At 37.2% G+C, this 25,971-nt stretch overlaps 1 protein-coding gene across 1 annotated transcript in view; it reads left to right on the top strand.

The window, feature by feature from the left end:
* Positions 1-1,387: 1,387 nt before the first annotated feature.
* The window catches only part of LOC148948576 (lysosomal alpha-glucosidase-like), a 73,456-nt gene continuing 48,872 nt past the window's right edge, over positions 1,388-25,971 (top strand). Inside the window, exon 1 of the mRNA XM_089094480.1 lies at positions 1,388-1,520. Coding sequence (XP_088950606.1) covers positions 1,400-1,520 — 121 coding nt within the window. The 5' untranslated portion in view covers positions 1,388-1,399. The remainder of the gene's footprint in view (positions 1,521-25,971) is intronic.

Raw genomic sequence — 25,971 nt, 5'->3', positions numbered from 1 at the left:
CAGTTTAATACACATATACTGATATTTAGTCATCAAAATGTTAATTATCATTTGATTTATTAAAGTCATAAAAGTAAAACATTTATATTTTTTTTCCGTAAAGTGCAAATTATGTTCTGGCCTTGGGAAGGCATAGGGGTTTTGCGCCCAACTTGTTTTAATTTCTGCTCATTTTGAGTTTGACTCAGTTATTTATTTTAATTTCTATTAGTTTTGGGATTCATTTATTTATCTATGCTAATTTGTGGTAGTTTCACGCTTGGTAGATTATTTGATTTTATTTTTGTTAATTTTTGATTTAATGCAGTTCTTTACTTTTCTTTGAAAAACTTATGGTTTGAAAAAAGTATTTTTAATTAATCTATATATAGAAGCCTGCCACGTGCCGGGGCCCGGCGTTGAAGCCACCGGGCTCCCGGTACTATATATATATATATATATATATATATATATATATATATATATATATATATATATATATATATATATATATATATATATAACGAACAAAAGAAGCAGCTCTCCCTAAGTCAAGAGGTTAATGATGTAAAGGGTCAACAAATAAAGGCTTGTAAACATGGAAAATCTGATATTTCAATCTTCCTATTATTTATAATTAGTCATTGCCACAGTGCCACATCTTTTGGATAAGGAATTTAATTTAATAAAAAAAGAAAAAAAAAGATGCACAGAGCTTCAGTAAAAAAAAGAACCTATATTTTTGTATACACGTAAAGAGCGGTTAAAAATTAGAAAGCGTGAAAACTAAATATGGAACGGATTCACATCACCTGTAAGCGTGAAAACTAAGTATGGAACGGATTCAAATCACCTGTTAGAATAAGTATCGTACCTGTTATCAATTCTTTTGTATTTTAAGAAAAGGGCAATTTGCATCCCGGCATGGTTAGCAACGGTTATCATCATAGATCCCTGATAATTTTTGAATATTTTAATTTCTAATTATTCTTTGCTTGTGGCCAAACTTCGCTTTTTGTTTAATTTTTTCACATACTGCTGCACACATATTTGCGTACAAGTATACGTACGTACTTCATGCATACGTACGATAAATCGGGCTCTATACGTATTTTGCCTTTTGACAGCCAGCTGGAATTCTTGTTTTTCCCAGGAAAGATTATAATATTTCCTCTAAAAAAAAGTTTATTTGCTTCTTAGCTCCTAGCTACCACTGATTCGGAGTTTCTTCATTGTAGCCCTTTAATATCTTCAAAGTACTTCTAAAACTACTTTTATAAACTTAAGAATGCAAAGCAAGCTTAACAAAAACAAAACTGATAACGAAAATTTCTTATCTTAATAATTGAAATAACTCGAATGATGAAAGCAACTTAGATAATCAGTATTTTAGAAAGTTATCTATGAAATAAGTTTTGCCATGGGATGGAAAAGGCAATTGCACTTGAATTTCCGGAATTCTTTTTTTAGCAGGGATTCTACTACTTCAAACGAAACAATCATTTCTGAAAAGAAAGAAAAACCTATCAAAGAAAAAAGAAGTAAGTTTTCGTGCTTTCAGACGCTTCTGCTACTACTGCTATTACTGATAACTTACTGCGGCATAAAGCCGCCTCAAGCCAACACAGCTATGCAGGCTCCTCTTCCCTCCCCCCTCTATTCTAAGCTTAACTATTCACCCCCCCTTGAATTCCCTACTTCCTTTAAATCTCTTCTTATGACCTCTTCCAATCCTATTCGAATCCGTCCTGGTTTTTGTTTTTTGGAAAGCTGGCTTTCCAAAAGTACGATTTTTGGCAAGCCATCATCGTTCATCCGTAAATCACGACCTAATCAGCTCAGTCAATCTTTCATTTTCATTATAGCCCTAGAAAATCGGATGGAACTAAATCTGTCACACAGTTAATTGATTCACAGACGGCCATTCAAAAAAGTACCGCAAACTTTCCCTCGGACAATTCGCCTAGAAAGATTCTAGCATATCTTCCTCGATTTCGAAGCACCCACGTTCAAAAGCCTTATTTGACCATTTTTATTACAGCGGCTTTTAGTGTTTTAATCTTAAACCTTGGAAATCGGCATAACAACATTATAAATGTTCTAAGGTATTAGGTTTTAATATAAATCATTTACGCTAAGATTTTCAGGCCCAAAGAGGGGCTGGGCAAAATTCTCAGCCCCGAGCCTCCTTTCAATTCAATTTATTGAAATAAAAAATGAAACATAACACCAATAATAGTATGGATCCTGGAGAGTGGTTTATAAAACAATGAAAAAATATAAGAATTGTCGTCAACACCTATATGAACAATTATTGAATAAATGCATCTATTATTTATAGGTTGCGAGAATAAGGATTCACAGTGTAATAGCCTGGTGAATTTTAGACTTGACCGGAAGTAAAGAGAAATGTCACCAGAGGACTTGGTTAATTTTCTTTCAATATGAATAGCTTGAAAGCCAGGGAGGGAAAATTCATTGTTATCATCAATTTCTGAAAGCCACGTCTCCGTTATTCCAATTACGTCGAAAGGGCAGTAACCGTTAATTAAAATTAAATCTTTAAAATTAGTCCACTTATCTCTTATGCTTCTGATGTTAAAGCAGATTATATTAAGTTTGGTCTCTTCCATTAGCTTAGGTTTTTCATTTTTTACAAAATCAAAAGTGTCGAGATATTAGTAGAGATGCCTTATTGAGTCCGACGCCCACAATACCCCTTCGAATCCCGATCCGGACACTTTTTTTAAAAATTCCGACGCCCACACCAAATAAGGGCATAGAGTCATTAGGGAGAATGATTGCGTAATGGGGTCAATGACCTCTTTCACCAGGTGTGTTTTTGGCACGCCCTCAGCGAATGTCAATGTTGTTGTTATTGTTTCCGAGGCAAAATGCCAAGGTCAATGTTGTTGTTGTTTTGTATAGAGTCATTAGGAAAAACACGTGGTTAATGGGGTCAATGTTGTTGTTGTTCGAAGCAAAGTTAATGACACTTCCTTCCCGTTCGAGGCAGATGTTATGATCCGGAAATAGTATTTGTTTTTGTTTCCGAGCCAAATGTTGTTGTCGTTCGAAGCAACGTTAATGACATTTCCTTCCTGTTTGAGGCAGATGTTATGATCCGGAAATAGTATTTGTTATTGTTATTCGAGCCAGATGTTATGAGGTTCCCGGAAACAGTTAATGACACTTCCTTCCTGTTCGAGGCGGATGTTATGATCCAGAAATAGTATTTGTTATTGTTATTCGAGCCAGATGTTACGAGTTCCCGGAAAGAGTTAGATCATGTGTTTCCTTCTCAGCCAATCAGCGAGTCGGTTACATCCCCCTTCTCAACCAATCAGAGGGCTTGTTACATATGGTTCTCCCCGTTACATAACAATTCGCCCTTGAGATTTCATATATAACGGACATGCAATGTGACTAAATTATCAGAAAGTAGTTTGACACTGTGTAAACAACCTGACAATGGATAAAACAATTAGCATAATTGATGAGCTTGAGGCCTTGGCAGCCGCAATTGGCAATGTAAGTGCATTTTTATTTTCAAACAAATTTTCCTTCGACACCCTCCAATATATTCAGCTAAAACGTAAATTTATTCCTCTACCCCCCCTCCCCCACCATTGTTTTACAATCCCAAATTCTCGCAAAAAGAAATACCATTTCGATAAATTCCTTCCCTCTACATTTCCACCTAAATCCCCCCACCATTGTTTTACAATCCCAAATTCTCGCAAAAGAAATACCATTTCGATAAATTCCTTCCCTCTATATTTCCAGCTAAATCCCTCCACCATTGTTTTACACTCCCAAAGTCTCGCAAAAAGAAATAATTATCCTTCCCTCTATATTTCCAGCTCAATCCCCCCTCCCTCCACCAATGTGTTACAATCCCAAATTCTCGCAAAAAGAAATAATTATCCTGCCCTCTATATTTCCACCTAAATCCCCCCCCCTCCACCATTGTTTTACAATCCCAAATTCTCGCAAAAAGAAATAATTATCCTTCCCTCTATATTTCCAGCTAAATCCCCCTCCCTCCACCATTGTTTTACAATCCCAAATTCTCGCAAAAAGAAATAATTATCCTTCCTTCTATATTTCCAGCTAAATCCCCCTCCCTCCACCATTGTTTTACAATCCCAAATTCTCGCAAAAAGAAATAATTATCCTTCCCTCTATATTTCCAGCTAAATCCCCCTCCCTCCACCATTGTTTTACAATCCCAAATTCTCTCAAAAAGAAATAATTATCCTTCCCTCTCTATTTCCAGCTAAATCCCCCCTCCCTCCACCATTGTGTTACAACCCCCAATTCTCGCAAACAGAAATAGCATTTCGATAAATTCCTTCCCTCTATATTTCCAGCTAAATCCCCCCCCCCCAAACCATGCAATCTTTATAGTCAATGTAGATATATTCATATACCCTCAACCCCCCCCCAAACCATACAATCATTATAGTCAATGTAAATATATTCTTTTTACCCTAACCCCCCCCTGTCTTACAACCCCAAATTCTCGCAAAAAGAAATAGCATTTCAATAAATTCCTTCCCTCTATATTTCCAGCTAAATCCCCCCCCAAACCATACAATCTTTATAGTCAATGTAGATATATTCATATACCCTCAAACCCCCCCCCCCAAACCATACAATCATTATAGTCAATGTAAATATATTCTTTTTACCCTAACCCCCCCCCTGTCTTACAACCCCAAATTCTCGCAAAAAGAAATAGCATTTCAATAAATTCCTTCCCTCTATATTTCCAGCTAAATCCCCCCCCAAACCATGCAATCTTTATAGTCAATGTAGATATATTCATATACCCTCAAACCCCCCCCCCCAAACCATACAATCATTATAGTCAATGTAAATATATTCTTTTTACCCTAACCCCCCCCCCTGTCTTACAACCCCAAATTCTCGCGAAAAGAAATAGCATTTCGATAAATTCCTTCCCTCTATATTTCCAGCTAAATCCCTCCACCATTGTTTTACAATCATATTCTCGCAAAAAGAAATAGCATTTCAATAAATTCCTTCATTCTATATTTCCAGCTAAAAGCGATCACTTACCTTTGTCAATTTTAATGAAAATGCCGTTCTGTTTTGACATAGCGTGAGGCCTAAAATTAGCAGTCACCCTTTTTCCGGCTTACAAACGAGGTCAAAGGAACTACGCTTCTTTCAAATTAAAACACTTTGAGACAATTGTATTTTCGTAACCTATATGGAAGGAGAGAAACAGATTAATTTCAATATATTTAGGATATTAAGTGAAAGGGGGGAGGGGGCAATACATCGCTTCTAACAGCTTCGTTGTAAGTAAAAGTAAGGGGGATTCTGTGTATAGACATGTACGCCCATTGACAAGAAAACTAATGTGTAAATATATAATTTTTTCAAGACTTCAATAAAGTTTTTTTTATGTTCCCAGGCTTGAATCCAGGATTTTTGTTGGGGGTTAGCGATTTTATTAGACATAGAAAAGATTATTGCTTCTCTTTCGATTGAATAAAACGCATGATTAACTTTATGAGAGGGATGGATTAATTTTCTTAAATTTAGGGGGGGAGAATATGGGTTTTGTGCTTTCTTAGTGATAAACTAAACAAAATAATGTTTAATAACTTTCTTTCTTTAAAAAGGGGAAAATTATTTTGATTTGATTTTTCTTCTCTTCTTTAAGGCGAATTATGAAGAATTTGCGGACACTGCTTTGATGAGACCTATGGCTGGCGCAAATAGCGAAGAATGCGTGCCCCCTCCTTCCAAGAAAGCGAGGGCCAATAATGCGCCCCCTGTCATGCAATATGATCGCTGGCCAAAACCCCCCAGCTCCACACTACCTGCCCAAGTGCAGCCACCTACGCAAGCCACTCTTAATCGAGCCACAATGCTGTCTGACCAAATATTAAAGAGAGAGTGGACGAATAGCTTCACTTCCGAAGCCCCACCCATACAAACTTTTTCTACGGGCTCAGAAGCCTCCCTGGTTACACAAATCACAGCTCCCATACCAGAAATTAACGTCACCAGTCTCTTTGCCATCAAACATGCACTACCTGGTCCTTCAAGAGCTGACCCAGTTGCAAAAGATCATGAGGTTACCATCCAACATGTACTACCTGGTCCTTCGGGCACACAAGCCCAGACGGATTATGCAAATGTAAGTATTTTTTCCTACATATCTTATAGAAATATATAAAAACAAAACTTTTATTTTCAACCCAATATAAACTTGTCTCAGAGATATATCTAAATATAATTTTTGCAAAGAAACCACTCTTTTCTCTGTTGCTTCACATATAGTTTTAGATACCTTTGAAACTCAAAATACTATTTTTTCTAATCTTTACTATTTTCTCTGCTATTATCACATATATTTTAGATACCTTTGAAACTGAATGCTCTTTTTCACGTAATTTTAGAGAGAGATTATTCCATCTGTCGCATATTGACGTTCTAATTTACACTGAATATTTCTATCGTGCCAAAGATTTTAGTGAGGGGAAACCGAGTTAACGGTTCAATCCTGGAACACTCGCGTTGTGGCTTACAATAATTGCGAGCTAATGAAGAGTTCACCGAACTTATAGAACGGGATTAGAGAGAAACTTGGACTTATGCAGTCTAAGAAAATATTTCAACTTTTTTGGGACATTATGTACACGGCTGGGCGCCGCGGCGCCGAGGGGTCGGGGGCGTGCTGGGGGGGCACGGTTCGGGACGCGCCGGGGGGAAGCGCCACGGGTCAGGAAAGTGTCACAGGGATGCGCCACGGGCTGGGGACGCGTCGCGGGAAGCGATGCGGGGCCCGAGAAGCGTCACAGGGATGCGCTGTGGCTCCGAAAGGCGCCAGGGGTCAGGGAAAGCGTCACAGGGGTGCGCCACGCGTCAGGGAACCGTTGGGGGAAGGGCCACGGGTCAGGGAAGCGCCAAGGGGCTCGAGAAGCATCGCGGGAAGCGAAGCGGGGCCCCAGAAGCACCACAGGGATGCGCTGGGGCTCCTAAAAGCGTCCCGGGTCAGGGAACCCGTCCCCGGGGTGCGCCACGAGACAGGGCCCCGTTGGGGGACGGGACACGTGTCAGGGAAGAGCCACGGGCTCGAGAAGCATCACGGGAAGCGCTGCGGGGCCCGAGAAGCGCCAGCGGGATGCGCTGTGGCTCCGAAATGCGCCCCGGGCCTGGGAAGCGCCACAGGGGTGCACTGTGGGAAAGTGCCACTAAAAAAAAAAAATAATTTAACACTGAAAATAAACGATCAAATTGTCGCCTTCTATGTCATATCTTAGATTATCTTCAGTTGAATTAACCAAATGTTATTAAGCAATAATAATCCAAATTTTAAAAGCAGTAGGGATGATTTGAACACTTTGAAAATAAGCTATTTTTTCATTTGTAGGTTGTCCTGGTTCCATACTCCCCATCCCCCCCCTGCTCGTCAGTTGGAGAAGGAGAGGAGGCCCACGTGGAGCTCCCCAGCAATTTACTATGGGATGATTTACATCCAATTCCTTTTAATATTGATGAGTTTTTTGCTGATTTTTTTAAAGTAGATAGTAGCACAGTTGAGCTGGTAGACTTGAGCCCGAATACTTTACAAATTTTAAATGATTTTACAGGGAACCCTCCTCCCACTGATTACCCACTTCAAACACCTGAAGTGGAACAGAGTCCGAATATTGTTGAACAACTGGGGGGAGGGGGTAATATACAAGAGGGAGAGGAGGGTACAACTCTCCCAGACTTTCAGCTGTCCAACAGAATTTTAAATAATATAGTTGTTTTCACTGCAATGTTTGGTGACCCTTTTAATTCGCTTTTTGTGGTAATTTTGTCTTTGACCCCGTAAGAATTGTGCATGCCTATGTAGAAAAAATTCGTGCACTTCTGGAGAACCAAATTCAATTGTGGGGAGGTAGGGATTCAATTAAGGTTTCCATTGTTCTAAAAGTGTTCTATTTGAATGAGGGAAAAAGTGAGGTTTACTATCATTTTGTACATTCCGAGATGCGTTTGGTTTATTCAAATTTAGAAAATTTTGAGGGTGTTTTCATAGATTGGGTGGATCAAATTATAACGCATCTCGAGAACTATAACGAAAATGGAAGTGGCTCAGTAGTTCTTTTTTTTTAAAATTTAAGCGTAAATATATGTAAATTTAAGAAAGATTTTATTTTAAGAGGGGGAACTGGGGGAGGGAGGCCAGTAGAATTAAAATATAATCCAGATCTAGTAGGTTGTCAAGGTGTCCAGAATATACGTTTTGAAACAGATCATATGTGTTTCAGATATGCTTTCCTCATATCAGCCTTTCAGCCTCTAGCAGATGACGCTACCAAGACGAATTTAGACAATTGGGCTATACATGGGAAGGAGGGGTCCCATTTCCCCATTGTAGATTTTTCTTGCCTAGAGGGGAAATACCCAGTAACGCTAAGATCCATTGACATGTTTGAAAGGGCTAATGCCCACTTACATATCGGCGTTACTGTGGTACAATTCGAAACAGAATTTGAAGATGGGGTTCGTTTAAAAAAGAAGGGGGTGGTCTTCCCCGTAAGGGGTCCCTCAGTTGATTTGGTTAAACACTGGGTTTGGTTGCTATACACACCACCCAGTCAACCGAACACAATCGGTCATTTTAACCCTCTCACTGACATTAGTAGAGTTCTGGGGGGGGGTAAGCGTAGGGGGGAATATTTCTACTGTCCAACATGCCTCTCTAGATTCCGTAGTGATATAAAACTACGGAATCATATGAAGCACTGTAGCCGCCACGGATATCAGACAGTGGAAACGGTTTCAAGGGATAGGGCAATTCTAGGATTTAAAAATTTTCAAAATACCCTTCTCCAGTGCAACAAAATATCTTTGGACTGTGAAGCTAAGCTGGTGGAGGTGAATGACCCCCAATATCCAAACCGAGTCAAAGAACATCAGGCTATTTCAGTGTCCTACGCCCACGCGCAAAGAGACAGTTCTAACACCATGCGGTTGTTAGAAATAGTTGAAACATTGGATGAGCGCGAGTGCATGGTCAAGGAATTGACTAAACTGATTAGCACGGCTAATGGTGCTATTTCTCGTTTGAGAAATACCCATTATCCAATGGTGCGGTCTGCAGAGGAGCGTCTCGCGATTAAAAATCAAAAAATATGTGGGGTTTGTAAGGGGGAGTTTGCAGATTTCATGGGTAAAGGGAAAAGAGGGGGGAGGGGGAAAGTCAGAGATCATGACCATTTGTGGCAGGAAATATCCTCGGGGGGTAGTAATTTTAGGGGGGTAGCGCATCAATCGTGTAATTGAAATGTTAGCCAGCCGTTTTGTATCCCTGTTTTTATTCATAATTCCAATTATGATTTAAAATTTATTTTACCGGCACTGGCACGTATGCAGAGGGAGGGAAGGGGAGTAGATAGTCCATGGGTAAATAGTTCATTTATATACAACATCATTCCCAAATCAGCTGAGAAGCTATTGCTTCTCAAGCTGAAATGGCAGGTAGTGGATAATGAGCGTTCGTGCTGGAATAAAATTAGGTTTTTAGATTCCTTTTGTTTTTTTCCCACGGCATTGAGTCAATTGATTCAAATGCAAAAAATCAACAATTTTTATAGTTGTCCAGTGCTTAAACAGCACTTTCCAGACGGTGAAATGTATGATATGTTGACCTTCACAGGTGTATACGCATACGACTATTATGGCTCTGGCGCAAGCTTAAGCGAGTAAAAACTACCTCCAATTGAAGCTTTTCACAATTCACTGACCAACAGTGAATGCACAGCCAAGGAGTATGAGTTTGCCAAGAAGGTGTGGTCCAAGGGGGCTTGTAAAAATGGGGGGGATTATTGTAGACTGTACTTGACCAGTGACGTTCTAACTCTGTTGGATATAGTCTGTAAGAACACAGACCAGATCTATTCGGAGTTCGGGTTAGATATAGGCTATTATTTTTCCACACCTTATTTAGTGATGGATTTAATTTTAAAAATTAGCAGCGAGGAAATAGGCCTAATCATAGATGTAGATCAGCACCTTTTTGTAGAGCGTTCAATGAGGGGTGGGTATGCTTTTCACGGGGACCGCGTCTTATCAACCGATCCGAGCGGGCAAAGCACCGGTGTAAACTCAAATGCAGTGTTCTTGGACATGAACTCGTTGTATCCCTCGGCAATGTCCCACTACTCTTTGCCGTGTGGGAACTATCAATGGCTCGACACTCCTTGTGAATTCCCTGACATTAACACCGTCAAAGACAACGGGCCGCAAGGATGGTTCTTTGAAGTTGACGGTCACATTCCGTTGGCGCTTCACGACTCAGTCAAAGATTTTGTCTTTCCCTGTATCAATCGGCCGGTGAGCAGGGACTCTCTGAGCCCCTACAATCTTTCATTGGTTGAGGATATGGGGATGCACTGGACCCCTCTAAACAGAAACTGATTGCTTATTTGAACCAGACCTTTTATATTTTTTGTCACCATGTGATCGTTAATTGTATGGTTAACAATTGCTACGAACTTATCAAACTACCTATTTTCTTACATGTTAAGCAGCGACACTATTTTAACACATGCAGTGACACTTTTGTTGACACACGCTATAGGGCCCATTCACTTGGTTTAACGGACACGTCTAAACTCATCCAAAATTCAGTGTTTGACAAAATGCGCGAGAGTTTACGTAATAGATCTTGCTGCGATGTCGTGACTGACTCTCTAGTGGGTGAACGACTTAGGGCCGATCCCACTTTGACCCCGGTCTCGTGCATAGAGACCCGCATTACTTTACGAAACAGATGAAATATGCAGTCGGTACTGAACAAGACGATCGCAGGCTGCAGTTCAGTACTGTAACTGTCCAAAAAGCTCATGTTGTCGCTCTTTTACAATGCGTGCACGGTGCCCTGGCCCCGGGAGGGGGAGGCTCAAGTTTACTAGGGGGATACAGATTCTCTGCTGTTAAAGGTAAATGGGACTGAATTGGATTTATTGGGTGATTTAGAAAAGGGGGAACACATCAGCTCGCGGATGGATTTCACCAACTGGAATCCATCGCTCTACCCCGAGCTGGTGAAACGTCAAGCTCCCAATCAACTACTAAAATAAAAATTGGAGACGGGGAGGGGTTTGATATCTAGGGGGGTGTTCTCGTGTCTCAAAGTTTAGTGCATTGAAACTCATAGTGGAAGCGAAAAGACGACATGTACAGGGGTACTTACACATTTTGTAAAGAGCAATTTTAACATGAGCGTGTACAGAGACTGTGTAGAAAGTAGCCTAGTCCCGAGAGCACAAGTGCTTGCAATTCGCTCTCTACAGTATAGAAATTATACTGTGAGAGTGGAGAAGAATGCAATGTCGTGTATATCTGACAAGGTCTATTTGCTCGAGAATGGTGTGAGTGTCCTACCCCACGGCCACTACCGTATTTCAGATCGAGTTGAATGCATTGACTATCGCAATCAACTTGGTCTGGATAAATTAACCTAACCAACTAACCTCCACCACTCAACCTGTTCATCTTACCCAAGCACTAACCACCACCACTACCCCGTAGCCGTGACGACAACTATTCTTTTTCCCGCGCGGTTCCCGGGGGGGGGCCTTCCCGCGGCCGCCCAGGGGTGGGGGTGGGGGGTGGGGGGTCCCGCCCGCGGCCGGCCGGCCCTCGGCCCCGTGGCCCCCGGGGGGTGGGGGGATCCCACCTTTAAATTTATCATGTTCAACTGTGCTACTAGTTCCAAGTGTGTGTATTTTCTGTTGTACAAAAAGTGTTGTATAGAAAAGTGTTTAAGTTGACAAAAAGTGATGTATAGAAAAGTGTTGTTGATGATGGACAAAAAGTGTTTTTTATTGTACAGAAAAGTGTTGTACAAAAAAGTGTTTAAAGACAATAGGTGCTTATTTATAAAGTGTTATCATTGCAGCTCATGTTGAACAAATAGAGTTTTCATGTTGACCGTGAAATTTTGTCACTTTGAACAAATGTTATTATTTTTATCGTTGTTCATGTTGAATAAGTGTTCATATTGCTGTAATAAATGATGCCATGAAATGTTGTTTATGTTGTTCTTGAATAGACGGGAAAATTATTGCTACCTACTCATTGAGCACATATGATTTAGAGTTAGTTGCAGTCTGACTGTTGTCCCCAACAGCATGTATCAATTTAAAACACCATTCCGATCGTTTTTGTGTGGTCCGTCAATGTCGGGGAAAACAACGCTTTTAGCTAGAATAATTCAAAATTGCCATAAAATGATTTTGGAAAAGCCGAAAAAAATCTACTATTGCTATAGTATTTGGCAGGAGTCCTATGATAAAAATAAAAGCTATTGCCACAGCATACCAATACAATTCATACGAGGACTTGATGTTTTCAATAGTATTTAATCAAACTCGTGGCTGATTATTGATGATTTAACTGAATCCATTGAACAGTTCTCACAGGAAATGCTGCAATTGTTCACTGTCCGATCTCATCATGAACATATTTCCATAGCCCTAGTTTTACCCAATCTGTTTCATCAGAGCAAATGTATGCGAACCCTTGCATTGAATTGTACCGTCTAAGTTATCTATTGAGCCGTTCGGAATTCTATCTCGCAAGTAACATTTAAAAAACATATATATACTGGAACCTCTACATATCTTTTGTAAGTGGACAAACCGGTGCTTATAAAAGCCAATGGGTACAATTTTTTGGATCTTAATAAGAGTACACCCGAGGATCTACGTGTAGTCACCGAGATTTTCGACATTGAAATTACAGTATATCTTCTTGTGAACAGTAGAAAAGTCTATTAGTTGACGTTATGACATTGAAGAAACTACAAGAACAACGGCATTTATTTTCCCTTTAGGCACTTCAAAACCATAACTAAAAATAAACTAAACTAAACAATACTAAAATCTAAACTAAAACTAAACACTAATCTAAAACTAAACTAAAACCGAACTAAGCTACTAAATTAAAACTCTAACTAAAACTCTTTAGCAAACTGTAGCTAAACTAAAACTCTAATCTAAACTAAACTAAAAGTAAACTAAAATTAAACTAAAAATCTATACTAAAGTAAAACTAAACTAACTAAAACTAAACTAGAAATAAATTCTAATCTCTAAACTACTAAACTATAACTAACTAAAACTAAACACTAATCTAAAACTAAACTAAACTAGAAATAAATTATAATCTCTAAACTACTAAAGTATAACTCTAACTAAAACTAAACACTAATCTAAAACTAAACTAAAACCAAACTAAGTTACTAAATTAAAACTCTAACTAAAACTCTTTAGCAAACTGTAGCTAAACTAAAACTCTAATCTAAACTAAACTAAAAGTAAACTAAAACTAAAACTAAATATCTAGACTAAACTAAAACTAAACTAACTAAAACTAAACTAGAAATAACTTATAATCTCTAAACTACTAAACTATAACTCTAACTAAAACTAAACACTAATCTAAAACTAAACTAAAACTAAACTAAAACTCCAAACTAAAACTAAACACTAATCTATAACTAAAATTAAACCAAACTAGGCTACTAAATTAAAACTCTAACTAAAACTCATATGTAAAACGAAAAATCTTAGCTAAAAAAACTAAAAGTAAACTAAAACTCAAACTATAAATCTAGACTAAACTAAAACTAAACTAACTAAAACTAAACTAGACTAACTAAAACTCTAAACTAACTAAAACTAAACTAAAACTAAACTAAAACTCCAAACTAAAACTAAACACTAATCTAAAACTAAAATTAAACCAAACTAAGCTACTAAATTAAAACTCTAACTAAAACTCATTTGTAAAACGAAAACTCTTAACTAAAAAAACTAAAAGTAAACTAAAACTCAAACTAAAAATCTAGACTAAACTAAAACTAAACTAACTAAAACTAAACTATAAATAAATTCTAATCTCTAAACTACTAAAGTATAACTCTAACTAAAACTAAAAAATAATCTAAAACTAAAATAAACTAACTAAAACTCTAAACTAAAACTAAACACTAAAATAAAACTAAACTAAAATATAACTAAGTAAAACTAAACACTAATCTAAAACTAAACTAAACTAACTAAAACTCTAAACTAAAACTAAACTAAACTAACTAAAACTAAACTAAAAATAAATTATAATCTCTAAACTACTAAATTAAAACTCTAACTAAACCTCTTTAGCAAACTGTAGCTTAACTAAAACTATAATCTAAACTAAACTAAAATTAAACTAAAAATAAAACTAAAAATCTAAACTAAAAGTAAACTAAACTAACTAAAACTCTAAACTAAAACTAAACACTAATCTAAAACTAAACTAAACTAACTAAAACTATAAACTAAAACTAAACACTAATCTAAAACTAAACTAAAACTCAAAACTAAAACTAAACACTAATCTAAAACTAAACTAAAACCAAACTAAGCTACTAAATTAAAACTCTAACTAAAACTCTTTAGCAAACTGTAGCAAAACTAAAACTCTAATATAAACTAAACTAAAAGTAAACTAAAACTAAAACTAAAATCTAGAATAAACTAAAAATAAACTAACTAAAACTAAACTAGAAATAAATTATAATCTAAAACTAAACTAAACTAACTAAAACTCTAAACTAAAACTAAACACTAATCTAAAACTAAACTAAAAATCTAGACTAAACTAAAACTAAACTAACTAAAACTAAACTAGAAATAAATTCTAATCTATAAACTACTAAAGTATAACTCTAAACTAGAACTAAACACTAATATAAAACTAAACTAGAACCAAACTAAGCTACTAAATTCAAACTCTAACTAAAACTCATATGTAAAACGAAAATTCTTAACTAAAAAAACTAAAAGTAAACTAAAACTCAAACTAAAAATCTAGACTAAACTAAAACTAAACTAACTAAAACTAAACTACAAATAAATTCTAATCTCTAAACTACTAAACTATAACTCTAACTAAAACTAAACACTAATCTAAAACTAAACTAAACTAACTAAAACTCTAAACTAAAACTAAACACTAATCTAAAACTAAAATTAAACCAAACTAAGCTACTAAATTAAAACTCTAACTAAAACTCATATGTAAAACGAAAACTCTTAACTAAAAAAACTAAAAGTAAACTAAAACTCAAACTAAAAATCTAGACTAAACTAAAACTAAACTAACTAAAACTAAACTAGAAATAAATTCTAATCTCTAAACTACTAAAGTATAACTCTAGACTAAACTAAAACTAAACTAACTAAAACTCTAAACTAAAACTAAACACTAATCTAAAACTAAACTAAACTATAACTAAGTAAAACTAAACACTAATCTAAAACTAAACTAAACTAACTAAAACTCTAAACTAAAACTAAACACTAATCTAAAACTAAACTAAAAATCTAGACTAAACTAAAACTAAACTAACTAAAACTAAACTAAAACTAAATTCTAATCTCTAAACTACTAAACTATAACTCTAACTAAAACTAAACACTAATCTAAAACTAAACTAAAACTAAACAAAATATAAATTATATCACTAAACTAAAAATTAAAATAAAACTAAACTAAAATCTAAACTAAACCAAACTGAAACTAAACTAAATAAAGGTAATAAAAAAAAACTTAAAATAGACTAAAATCAAAACTAAATAGGTAATAAAATAATAAACTAAAAATCTAAACTAACCCAATCTTCAATCCTATTTTTCTAATTTTTCCGCCCCCCCCCCCTAATTGACTTAGAAGGAGATGTAAGCAGGTCTCTGATTGGCTGAGAAGGGGGATGTAACCGACTCGCTGATTGGCTGAGAAGGAAACACATGATCTAACTGTTTCCGGGAACTCGTAACATCTGGCTCGAATAACAATAACAAATACTATTTCTGGATCATAACATCCGCCTCGAACAGGAAGGAAGTGTCATTAACTGTTTCCCGGAACCTCATAACATCTGGCTCAAATAACAACATCAAATTCTATTTCTGGATCATAACATCTGCCTCAAACAGGAAGGAAATGTCATTAACTTTGCTTCGAACGATAACATCATTTGCCTCGAATAACAACAACAAATACTATTTCTGGATCATAACATCTGCCTCGAACAGGAAGGAAGTGTCATTAACTTTGCTTCGAACAACAACAACATTGACCTCATTAACCACGTGTTCTCCCTAATGACTCTATACAAAACAACAACAACATTGACCTTGGCATTTTGCCTCGGAAACAATAAAAACAACATTGACATTCGCTGAGGGCGTGCCAAAAACACACCTGGTGAAAGAGGTCATTGACCCCATTACGCAATCATTCTCCCTAATGACTCTATGCCCTTATTTGGTGTGGGCGTCGGAATTTTTAAAAAAAGTGTCCGGATCGGGATTCGAAGGGGTATTGTGGGCGTCGGACTCAATAAGGCATCTCTACTGATATTCACAGTTAATATGGCTTAAAGGGCTATCAGGGCTAGCTAAGGGGTTGTTGCGCAAATTATTTTGTTCATCGTAATAGTTAAAAACAACATTATTGCACAGTGATAATTTCGTGAGAAACGTAAAATCTTGCATAGTATACATTTAAACATCCATTGTGGTAAAAGTCTCATCATTTGCTTGATTTGAATATTGAGATTCTTCTTCAGCCGACGAATTATCGTTGGTGGTAATTTTGGACTGGGATGGAAAGTTAGCCGTTTTTTTCTTAGATTTCTTGCCTTTGACTAGGGCAGTGGCACCGATTTGATTTGCCGTTGAGTCAGCGGGCTTAACTAGCTTCGATGTGGAATCTATTTCATTTTTGATGGAAGATAGTTGGGCTATAGCTGTTTGCAAGATGTCATCACCTAGGAGTTTGGTGATAGCTTTCTTCTTGAGAATATTTTTGGTTTCCTCAGGTTGACCTGTCAAGACGTCTTGTTTTGAAATAAATGACGCTTGTGATTTTTAAGTGAAGACGCGAGATCAGCCTTGTGAACTTTTCTTTAGCAAGTACCAGTGCTAATCCTGGCTTAGGCGACCAGGTTTTAGTTGAAGATATAGTTTCCAATTCAAGGTCTGTCTTGTTTTTATTCCTTAGCCTAGAATGTCCCATCCTTGTAATGAATGCTACAGAAAATGTGGAACTGGGTCTTTCCAATGTTGTAAGTGCAATGCTTGGTTGCACCCTGCTTGTGCTGGCAGTAAAAAGTAATTGCCTTAAAAACCCTAATTGGTTATGCGTTCAATGCCGAGCGTCGATGGTTGAAAATGACGTGATTAATACCATCGATAATAAACCAGAAGTGGTTCAACCAATCGAGGCTGTAAAATCCTCTGTTATTTCGGATGAAAAAAATTCATCCATCTCCAACGAAAATCAACTTAAAATGATCGTTCGAAGTGGTATTACAAATCCCCCTACTATACCTTGTGCTTCAAGTAATGTCAACAATAGTTCTGATGGATCGATTGATTCTACAAAAATAACTACAACCCATCATTCCCAAATTTCCCCCCAAATCTATGGTTTCAGTAAAGGTGAATCGGCAAGCATTGCAGAAACGGCTAGTGTCTTCGAGCCCCATACCTGTGAAGATCGCATAAAAAAAGACGCGGAAATCGTCAATCTCAGGAAACGGATTACTAATCTTGAATTTCTTTATGATAGTTTATCTGATCTTTATGAACGTCAGAAAAGTGATCTTTTCAAGGACAATGAGATCAAAATGTTAAAAGTCGGTTTTCAGCTAGCAATTGTTGATGCTATACATGCATTAAAATCCCCTACATCGCCCAGTGTTTCTCCTTCAGCTGATACTTCTAATTAAAATATGCATTATCCAAATTCTTCAAGTTGCGTAAAAACTGTAAAACCCTTTGAATCTGAAAACGTCACTATATGTAATCAAGCAAGTGCTAGTTAACTTCCCTTGGCAGAATTTTTTCAGGGGATTAAAAAGGTTACACAAACTAATTCTTCTGACCTTGTTTTAACTGAAGATACTTTATTCTTAAAATCCAGTAGTAATGACACATCTTTAAAGATTGACAATGATGTGGAACTTACAAGCAGTAATTATCACCCAATGCAATAATATATTCAAAAAAATGAGTTCAGTGATCTTAAGTGCAATCAACCGAATGTGTGCTTTAGTTTTTAAGACAGTAGATGTATGTCTAGTAAATGTAAATATCTACAAATTGGTAAGTTTCATGTTTTTAGCCGTTGTATGAATAATTTTTTCAAATACCCCCATGTTGATATCTGCAAACGCTTTTCAAGTGGAAGATGCTTTGGCTGTGCAAAACATCATATCAAATTGCCCATTAAGAGTCGTAGTAGGTTCCACAAAACTGAGCAACAAAACCAACGTTTTTTAGGGCGACGCCGACAGTATTCACGACCCCCCCTCCTCTAGGTCGTGTTCCATTCAACTTTCAATCTTATCCCCCTGCATACCCGATACAGCGCAGTATACCTCAGGAACCCATCCCTCGAAACAATCCTCCGCCCCATATACTTACGCCTGCCCAGTCAGTCCAACCCCCACAATCACTTTACTCAATTCGGACCATCCCCAAACCCCCCCCCCCTTACTCATTTTCCTCCCAAAAATCCCCTTCCTTTCGACTCCGTTCTTCTCCGTGCGTCCAAGAAGTTACCGACCGGTTCTGGACTCCACCCGTTATTTGCCAAAACAAACCCAACCCCTCCCCTCTCAGACACCCCCACCGTACTTCCCTCCCTCAGCATCATCTTGCCCCCCCCCCAACCCCCATATAAAGAACACTCCCAATTTGACTTATTCCCAGATCACCAGGAAACCCTTCTCCCTTCCCTTGCACTTTATCCCCCCTGGCTACCCTCCCAGTATAACTCTGGTTTGAGAGTAAGCAGGCAGAATGATTCACAGTTAACACATCCAAGCAAAATTTCTAAAACTTCAAATAGTAAGACGAATTCCACCGCAGTTCCATCCCAACTTAATAATATTCCCATAATTCGTTGGCTGTCCTCCTTTTCTCTCAAGCCCGGTCCAGTCCCGCCTTTTAATAATGCCTCAAAACCACACCCTTACCCACAACACCCTTCTCATAAACTTCAACCCCAAATAACTCCATCACGAATTGAAAAAAATCCCAATACCCAAATCGGTTTAAATTTCCAACTTTCCTACTTACCAATTCTGAGAGCCTGAATTTTGAAAAAATTACCGAACTCGAGGGTATCTCTGAAATTCATAAAATTAATATTATTGCTGTGACAGAGGTTCAGTCCCAGAACCCAGATTTCCTAAAAATCAGTAATTATACTCAGTTCATAAAACTTCGCTCTCCCGATCACCCTCTCGGGAAAAAAGGGGGTGGTATATTATTTTTTGTCCAAGATAACCTCCAACCTAAACTCATCCCCACCCCCAACTTATCAGATCATGATGAAATCCTATGGCTAAGTCTTAGACCGAAAGTACTTTCCCGCCCTTTCAATTTAATTGTAACCACCGTCTTTTATCATTCCCCTAACCAATGTATTGACCAGAAACGCAAATTTATCCAACAATTTCTTATAAGTGCTGACTTTGTGTTATCAAAGTATCCGAACGCTGGTATTTGCTTACTTGGTGATGCGAATGACCTGAGGATAGACTCTATCTGCACCTCTCTTAATATTAAACAACTGGTTAAAAAATCTACAACAAAAGGTAACACCTCTCTGGATGTTATTTGTTCAAACATGAGTAAGTTTTATAACTCCCCGCAAGCACTGCCACCACTAGGAGGCAGTTACCACTATTGTCTTCTTTTTTCTCCCTCCTCAGCCATTGAACATTCCTTTTCTACCTCCATTGGGGTTTGCTGTCCCCTCAGTGACGCAGGACTTTTTTCTTTTGGATCATGGTTGACCAGTGAAAGTTGGCCTGACCTTTATAATTCTAATAACCTTGACGACAAAATTTTGATTTTTCACAAAAAACTAATTGATTCCTATTTATTATGTTTCCCAGAAAAAAAAAAATCAGAAAGTGCTCCAGTGATAAACCTCATATAAATAATCACATAAATATATTAATCCGCAAAAAAATAAGCTTATTTAAGAGGGGTAATTTAGCTGAAGCAAATAATTTAAGAAAGGAATTAAAAAGTCAAATTAGAAAAGCTGCCAGAGTCTATTATAAAAATAAAATTAAATACTTGTGCCATGATAAACCAAAGAACTGGTACTCTGAAATTAAAAAACTTACCGGCAAGAGTCAAGAACAACTAAATTTTAATATAAATGAACCTCCAAAGACCACAGCTAATAACCTCAATAAGTTTTTGGCTTCAATTGTCCAGAGTCTCCCGCCACTATCTTACGAATTTCCAGATATTACTGTTCCTTTTTCACTCCCACATATTTCTCCACTTGATGTTGTAAAAAAAAATTGAAAAACTAAAACGATCAAGCATTTGCTTTTTAGATATTCCTGTTCCTCTGATTAAAGCTTTCAGTGATTACCTCTCAAAACCCCTATCCACCCTGTTTAATGAAATTACCGAATCTGGACAGTTCCCTCAATATTGGAAACAAGGCTTTATTACCCCAATCAAAAAGAAAAATCGGAAGCCTGGTTTTGATGGCATTTGTCCTAGTACCATCACCTCAATTTTTTTAAAATTGTATGAAAGTTTTCTCGCAGACTGGCTTAAGATGAGAGTTCTCCCCCTCATTGTTCTTAGACAGTTTGGTTATCTTAAGTCCATGTCAACCTCTCGTTACCTGATCCATCTTGTTGATACCATGAGTAAATTACTTGAAAAACCTAACACTTGGCTTAATCTAATTTCTATTGATCTTCAAAAAGCTTTCGATTTGATTAACCACAATTTACTCCTAGATAAACTTATAAATGAATTCCACATTGAAACTTTCTTTGTTAAGCTTGTTGCCTCTTTTCTTTCTAATAGATCTCAAGCAGTTAAATATTTAAATTGTTTCTCAGATTATCTCCCCATATTTAATGGCATTCCTCAGGGGACTATTCTAGGCCCTCTCCTTTTTTGACTTATGATTAATAACCTTTCAACCCTTTACGACAATAGATGGAAACTTGTCGATGACTTGACAGTTTTAGAGATATGTCATAAAAACATCTTTAGCAAACCAATGGGCATACTCCAAGATATTGCCTGTGAGGCCTCTTCCCTTGACATGACAGTTAACCCTTCTAAATCCGCAATAGTCTCAGTAAGTTTCCTTAAATCCCCTCCCCTTTTTCTTGCTCCTATACCTCCTGAAACTTCTGTCACATATCTTAAACTCCTTGGCGTTACAATTTCTTCCAATTTGAAATGGGATGCCCATATAGATAATATCCTACGACAAGCAAACTCCTCGCTTTCCCTCCTTAAACTTTTAAATAAATTCAGTTGCCCCCAATCACATTTACTACAAGTATACATTTCTTTTGTGCGTCCCATATTAGAGTACGCTTATCCTGTGTGGCACCCTGGCCTCTCTAATGAAGCAACACAAAAAATTGAAAGTGTCCAAAAGAGAGCTCTAAGAATTATTTTTAAAGAGGGCAAGATACCGTATTTGTATTTGTTAAATATTTCAAACCTAGAGACCCTCGAGAGACGAAGAAATAATTTGTGCCTCTGTTTTGCAAAAAATGCCATAACAAACCCTCGGACGGCAAGTATTTTCCCCAAACGTCACTCCCCATCCAGATTACGGCCGCCTCGAGCTGTTTCTGATCCCATCCCTGTTTTGTCCCCCATTCACTGCGTTACTTCGAGATATGAAAGAACTTTTGTCCCCTTTATTACAGGAAAAATGAATAAAATGTCCCAATAGTTTCTTTTTTTTCTTTTTTTTTGTCTCCCCCCCCCTTCTTGACCAGTTTTTATTTTTTAACTCTTTTATTAACTTACTGTAGTTGGATTATTGACACTTTCTTAGTGTCTCTTTTAATTCATATTCATTTATGTCTCGCTCTATTTTTTCTGTGCATATGCGTTTATTCCCCCCTCCCTTTTTTTTATGTCCGTTATAATTATTTTTCCGATTCGTATTTGTGTAAGCTTAGTTTAATCAGTTTTTATCTTTTTAACTTTTTCATTGACTTTTTACAGTTTTAATTATTGACTGTTAAATGATTGTTCATTATGATTTTTCTATTTCATTGTTGTTGTTTCATTTTTGGCAGTTTTAGTGCTACCATTTATATTGTCGACTCCGAAGTCCGAATTCGGCCCTTTGTGGGTTTGTGATAGTGATCTTTTTGAAATAAATATCTTATATAAATAAGTCTTTGCCATTCTTGGCAACTTTAGGATGAATCTTTTGGAGGGCAGGATGTTGAAGTAAACCTAGGTACGGGATGGGGGGACTGACTAATACCTTGAGTATGAACATTGTTTGCCTCTTTAGGAAATGATACTGTATTTGAATCTTCTACAACAACTGTTGCTTGGCTTCTACTGGGCCTATGGGGTGTGGTTTGCCGAGGGATTCTTGCAGCTACAACTGAGTAGGGTAGGTTCATTTTATCCGATATTCTAAGGATTACGACTCGCTTTTGGTGAGCCGGGCAAGATTGTTTTTGGAGGACTCTGCGTCCCTTACGGTTACGATTTCTGCAGAAAGGGTCTGACTCAGGGCATTCACTAATTGCGTGGCCTCTTCTCCCACACTTAAGGCAAGACGGATGGGACTGTTTGTAGTGTTTTTTTTGCTGTTGCCGTGGCCCAGACAAGTAGAGCATTATAGGGGCTTAGGCTTATAAATCTTATAAAAAAGGGACATACCGTACAAGAATATTTCTCTGTTTAGCTCAACTTTGCAGGAAATGAGGATTGAACGGCTTGGGTGAAGGACTCCTTCTTTGTTTAAACTTAGCCTTATTGCAGTTGAAGGATTTATGAGAAGGCCTGAAGAATCTATTAGTTCAGTTTGTATTTCCTCCACTTTTACACTCCACTATCAACACCATAAAGCACATACTTGTGTAACTTTTCCACATTTTTTTTTTGTGGGTAAAATTTTCGAGCCATCAAGAATTATTTCTTTGGATTTGGACAGGACATGGTCTGCCGCCTGAGAAGACGTAAAGTAAATATCAATAGACTTGTCCTGCTTGAAAACAAGTTCAAAATTTACCTTGGCTATCAGAAAAATAGCTTTCCTAATTTGCATTATTCGATCTTTTGAAAAGGGTTGACCATTGATTTTATTGATTGAGACAGTAGCCTATAATAATTGGGGTAATGTGTACTACTAGTTTCTGGGACACTTGAAGGGAGGGGCTGCACTATCACTGGCGAACGAGTTTCATCCTTTCTCCTCTTTTTGCCAGGCGTCTCACCTCTTTCATTGGGGTTAGTTGTGGCTAATGCCTGAATTCCTGACAACTGGCTAACTGTTTTCGACCGCGTAGTTGGGGGGGGGGTCTAGAAAGAGCTTTAGAAGTAGGTAGGAAGGGCGACTGGCCAAGGGTTTCAGTGGGAGTATCCTTCTCGGGTGGTAGCCTTGGGGGCTGCTTTTTTCCCGACATTTATTCTGATGAGACACTACAGATTCACGAACTGTTACTCAGTCTTAATTCAAGATTACTTGACCAAAAGTAAATATTCAGTTTTGGAACTAATTTATTCACTATGATAAATAATAACTCACTTTGTGTGAAGTGAACAATCCCTCACAATTAAATCCACAAGTTAATTGCGCAATCTAACACAATACAGTACAAAGATAATCCGATTAGGTTCATAAGTTAGTTCCTTTTAGTTCAGATACTAAACTCATACTTCAAGGGGCACATTTCAATTTTTTCTAATGTAGAAGTTTATATTAAAAGCTTGTTGTTTGTTTTTTATTAAACAAAAAAAACAAGTTTTTTTTAACTGAAAGTAAGGAGCGACGTTAAAACGAACATAAATTATTCCGTATATGAAAAGGGCTGTCCCCTCCTCAACGCCTCGCTCTTTACGCTAAAGTTTTTTATTGTTTAAAAAAAATAGAGTTGTGAGAAAGTCAAACTTTAGCGTAAAGAGCGAGGCGTTGAGGAAGGGACAGCCCCTTCCATATACGGAATAATTTCTGTTCGTTTTAAGTTTTAATGTAACTCCTTACTTTCAGTTAAAAAAACTTGTTTTTTTTTATTTAATTATATTAAAGATCGATATAAATATAATGTATTATTTTTTTGTTGTTGTTGTTGTTTGGACCAGGGCACTTCGTATAGAAGGAGTTGTTGTAGGGACTTCGAAAAGGGCTCATTTGATTGAAAATAGAAAGGGCCCGGGGGGACCGGGCCCGGAGCCCCCCCCCCCCTGCGTATGCCCCTGCCAGACCCCCTCCCCCTCCCCACTACCAGGAAAAATCTCCCCTGAAAACGTCTGTACTGTATACTTCCCCATAACGAAGACTATATGTTAACATTGGGTAAAATTCATAACATTCAGCACTCCCCTTGGGTACTTTGGGGGATTAAGTCATCCTAAAAGACATTGTCATAATATTTTCGATCATGTTGAACAAAATGGTTATCTCAAAATTTTGATCAAATGACTTTGGGAAAACAATTAGCGTGGGAGGGGGCCTAGTTGCTATCCATTTTTTTTGGTCACTTAAAAAGGGCACTAGAACTTTTAATTTCCATTCCAATGAACCTCCTTACGATATTCTAGGACCACTGGTTTGATACGATCACCCCTGGGAAAATAATGAAATAAACACGCACCCGTGATCTTTCTTCTGGCAAAAAATACAAAATTCCACATTTTTGGAGATAGGAGCTTAAAACCTCTACAGTAGGGTTCTCTGATACGTTGAATATGATGGTGTGATTTCTATTAAGGTTGTATGACTCTTAGGGGGTCTTTCCTCCTTTTTTCGAAAATCAGGCAAATTTTCTCAGGCGCGTAACTTTTGATAGGTAAAATTAACCTTGATTAAACTTATATATTTGAAATTAGAATTAAAATTTGATTCTTTTGATGTATCTATTGGTATCAAAATTCCGTTTTTTAGAGTTTCGGATACCATTGAGCCGGGTCGCTCCTTACTTACAGTTCGTTACCACGAACTGTTTGATTTAATATACAGTCGGAATATTTTTCTTAAGTTTATTTATCACCTTTTTTGTTGCATCCAGGCCCATCCAGTAGCATAAATTCAAAAGACGCACATAGCCAAAATATTTCAAAAATAAAAATAATTACTGGATAACAGTAGAACTCTCAAGACTTTCAGGGAGGTACTCCCTCCCCCTTTAATGCAATTTTAAGCAGAAAACAAGAAGTTATGTGGAATGAGGACTTTTTGTGAAAACGTAGGCTAAAATGAAACCAGGAGGGAATTTTGGCTACATGATCAATATGCGTCCTCGTCAAAATACAAAAAGGAATAGTTTTTCGTTAATTGATGATTTGACACCCTTTTTGGATTTTAGTTTGTTTTTTATACAGGCTGTTTTTATTATACTTATTGAGCGTGACTTTCTTTGATCACTTCTTCAATTTGCCCACCTTCAATTTCACTGCAAACGGCTCTTAGTCACATAAATGAAACTAATTAACAACAAAATTCCACAAGTGAAGTTTGTGAAATAAAAGTAAAGAGCTACATTAAACCAGAAATGAGGAGAAATAAAGTCAAACAATTTTCCAAGCGTAAAACTACCGCAAATTACAATCAATAAATACCTAATCAATAAATGAAACCCAAAACGAACAAAAATATACAATGAATAATCGAGTCAAACTCAAAACGAGCGATAACTAGGATGAGTAAGGTTGAACCCCCCCCCCTCCTCCCCCCTTGTGCCTTCTAAAGATCAGCACATAATTTACACTTCGCTGAAAATAACCCCTATTTTGCGCTGAATGTTTTTATTTTTCATAATATCAAAAAAAAAACATCATAACCAAGATTACTGAAAAGAATACATGAATGTGGATTGATAGTTTAATATATATATGCATTGACATTCATTGTCAAAAGTCTCAA

This window comes from Artemia sp. Qi Xiang Cuo, chromosome 9, assembly GCF_049724085.1.
Source record: "Artemia sp. Qi Xiang Cuo chromosome 9, ASM4972408v1, whole genome shotgun sequence".
Classification (NCBI taxonomy): Eukaryota; Metazoa; Arthropoda; class Branchiopoda; order Anostraca; family Artemiidae; genus Artemia; species Artemia sp. Qi Xiang Cuo.
Note: the sequence above shows the minus strand (reverse complement) of the source record. Positions and strands in the feature narration are given on the sequence as shown.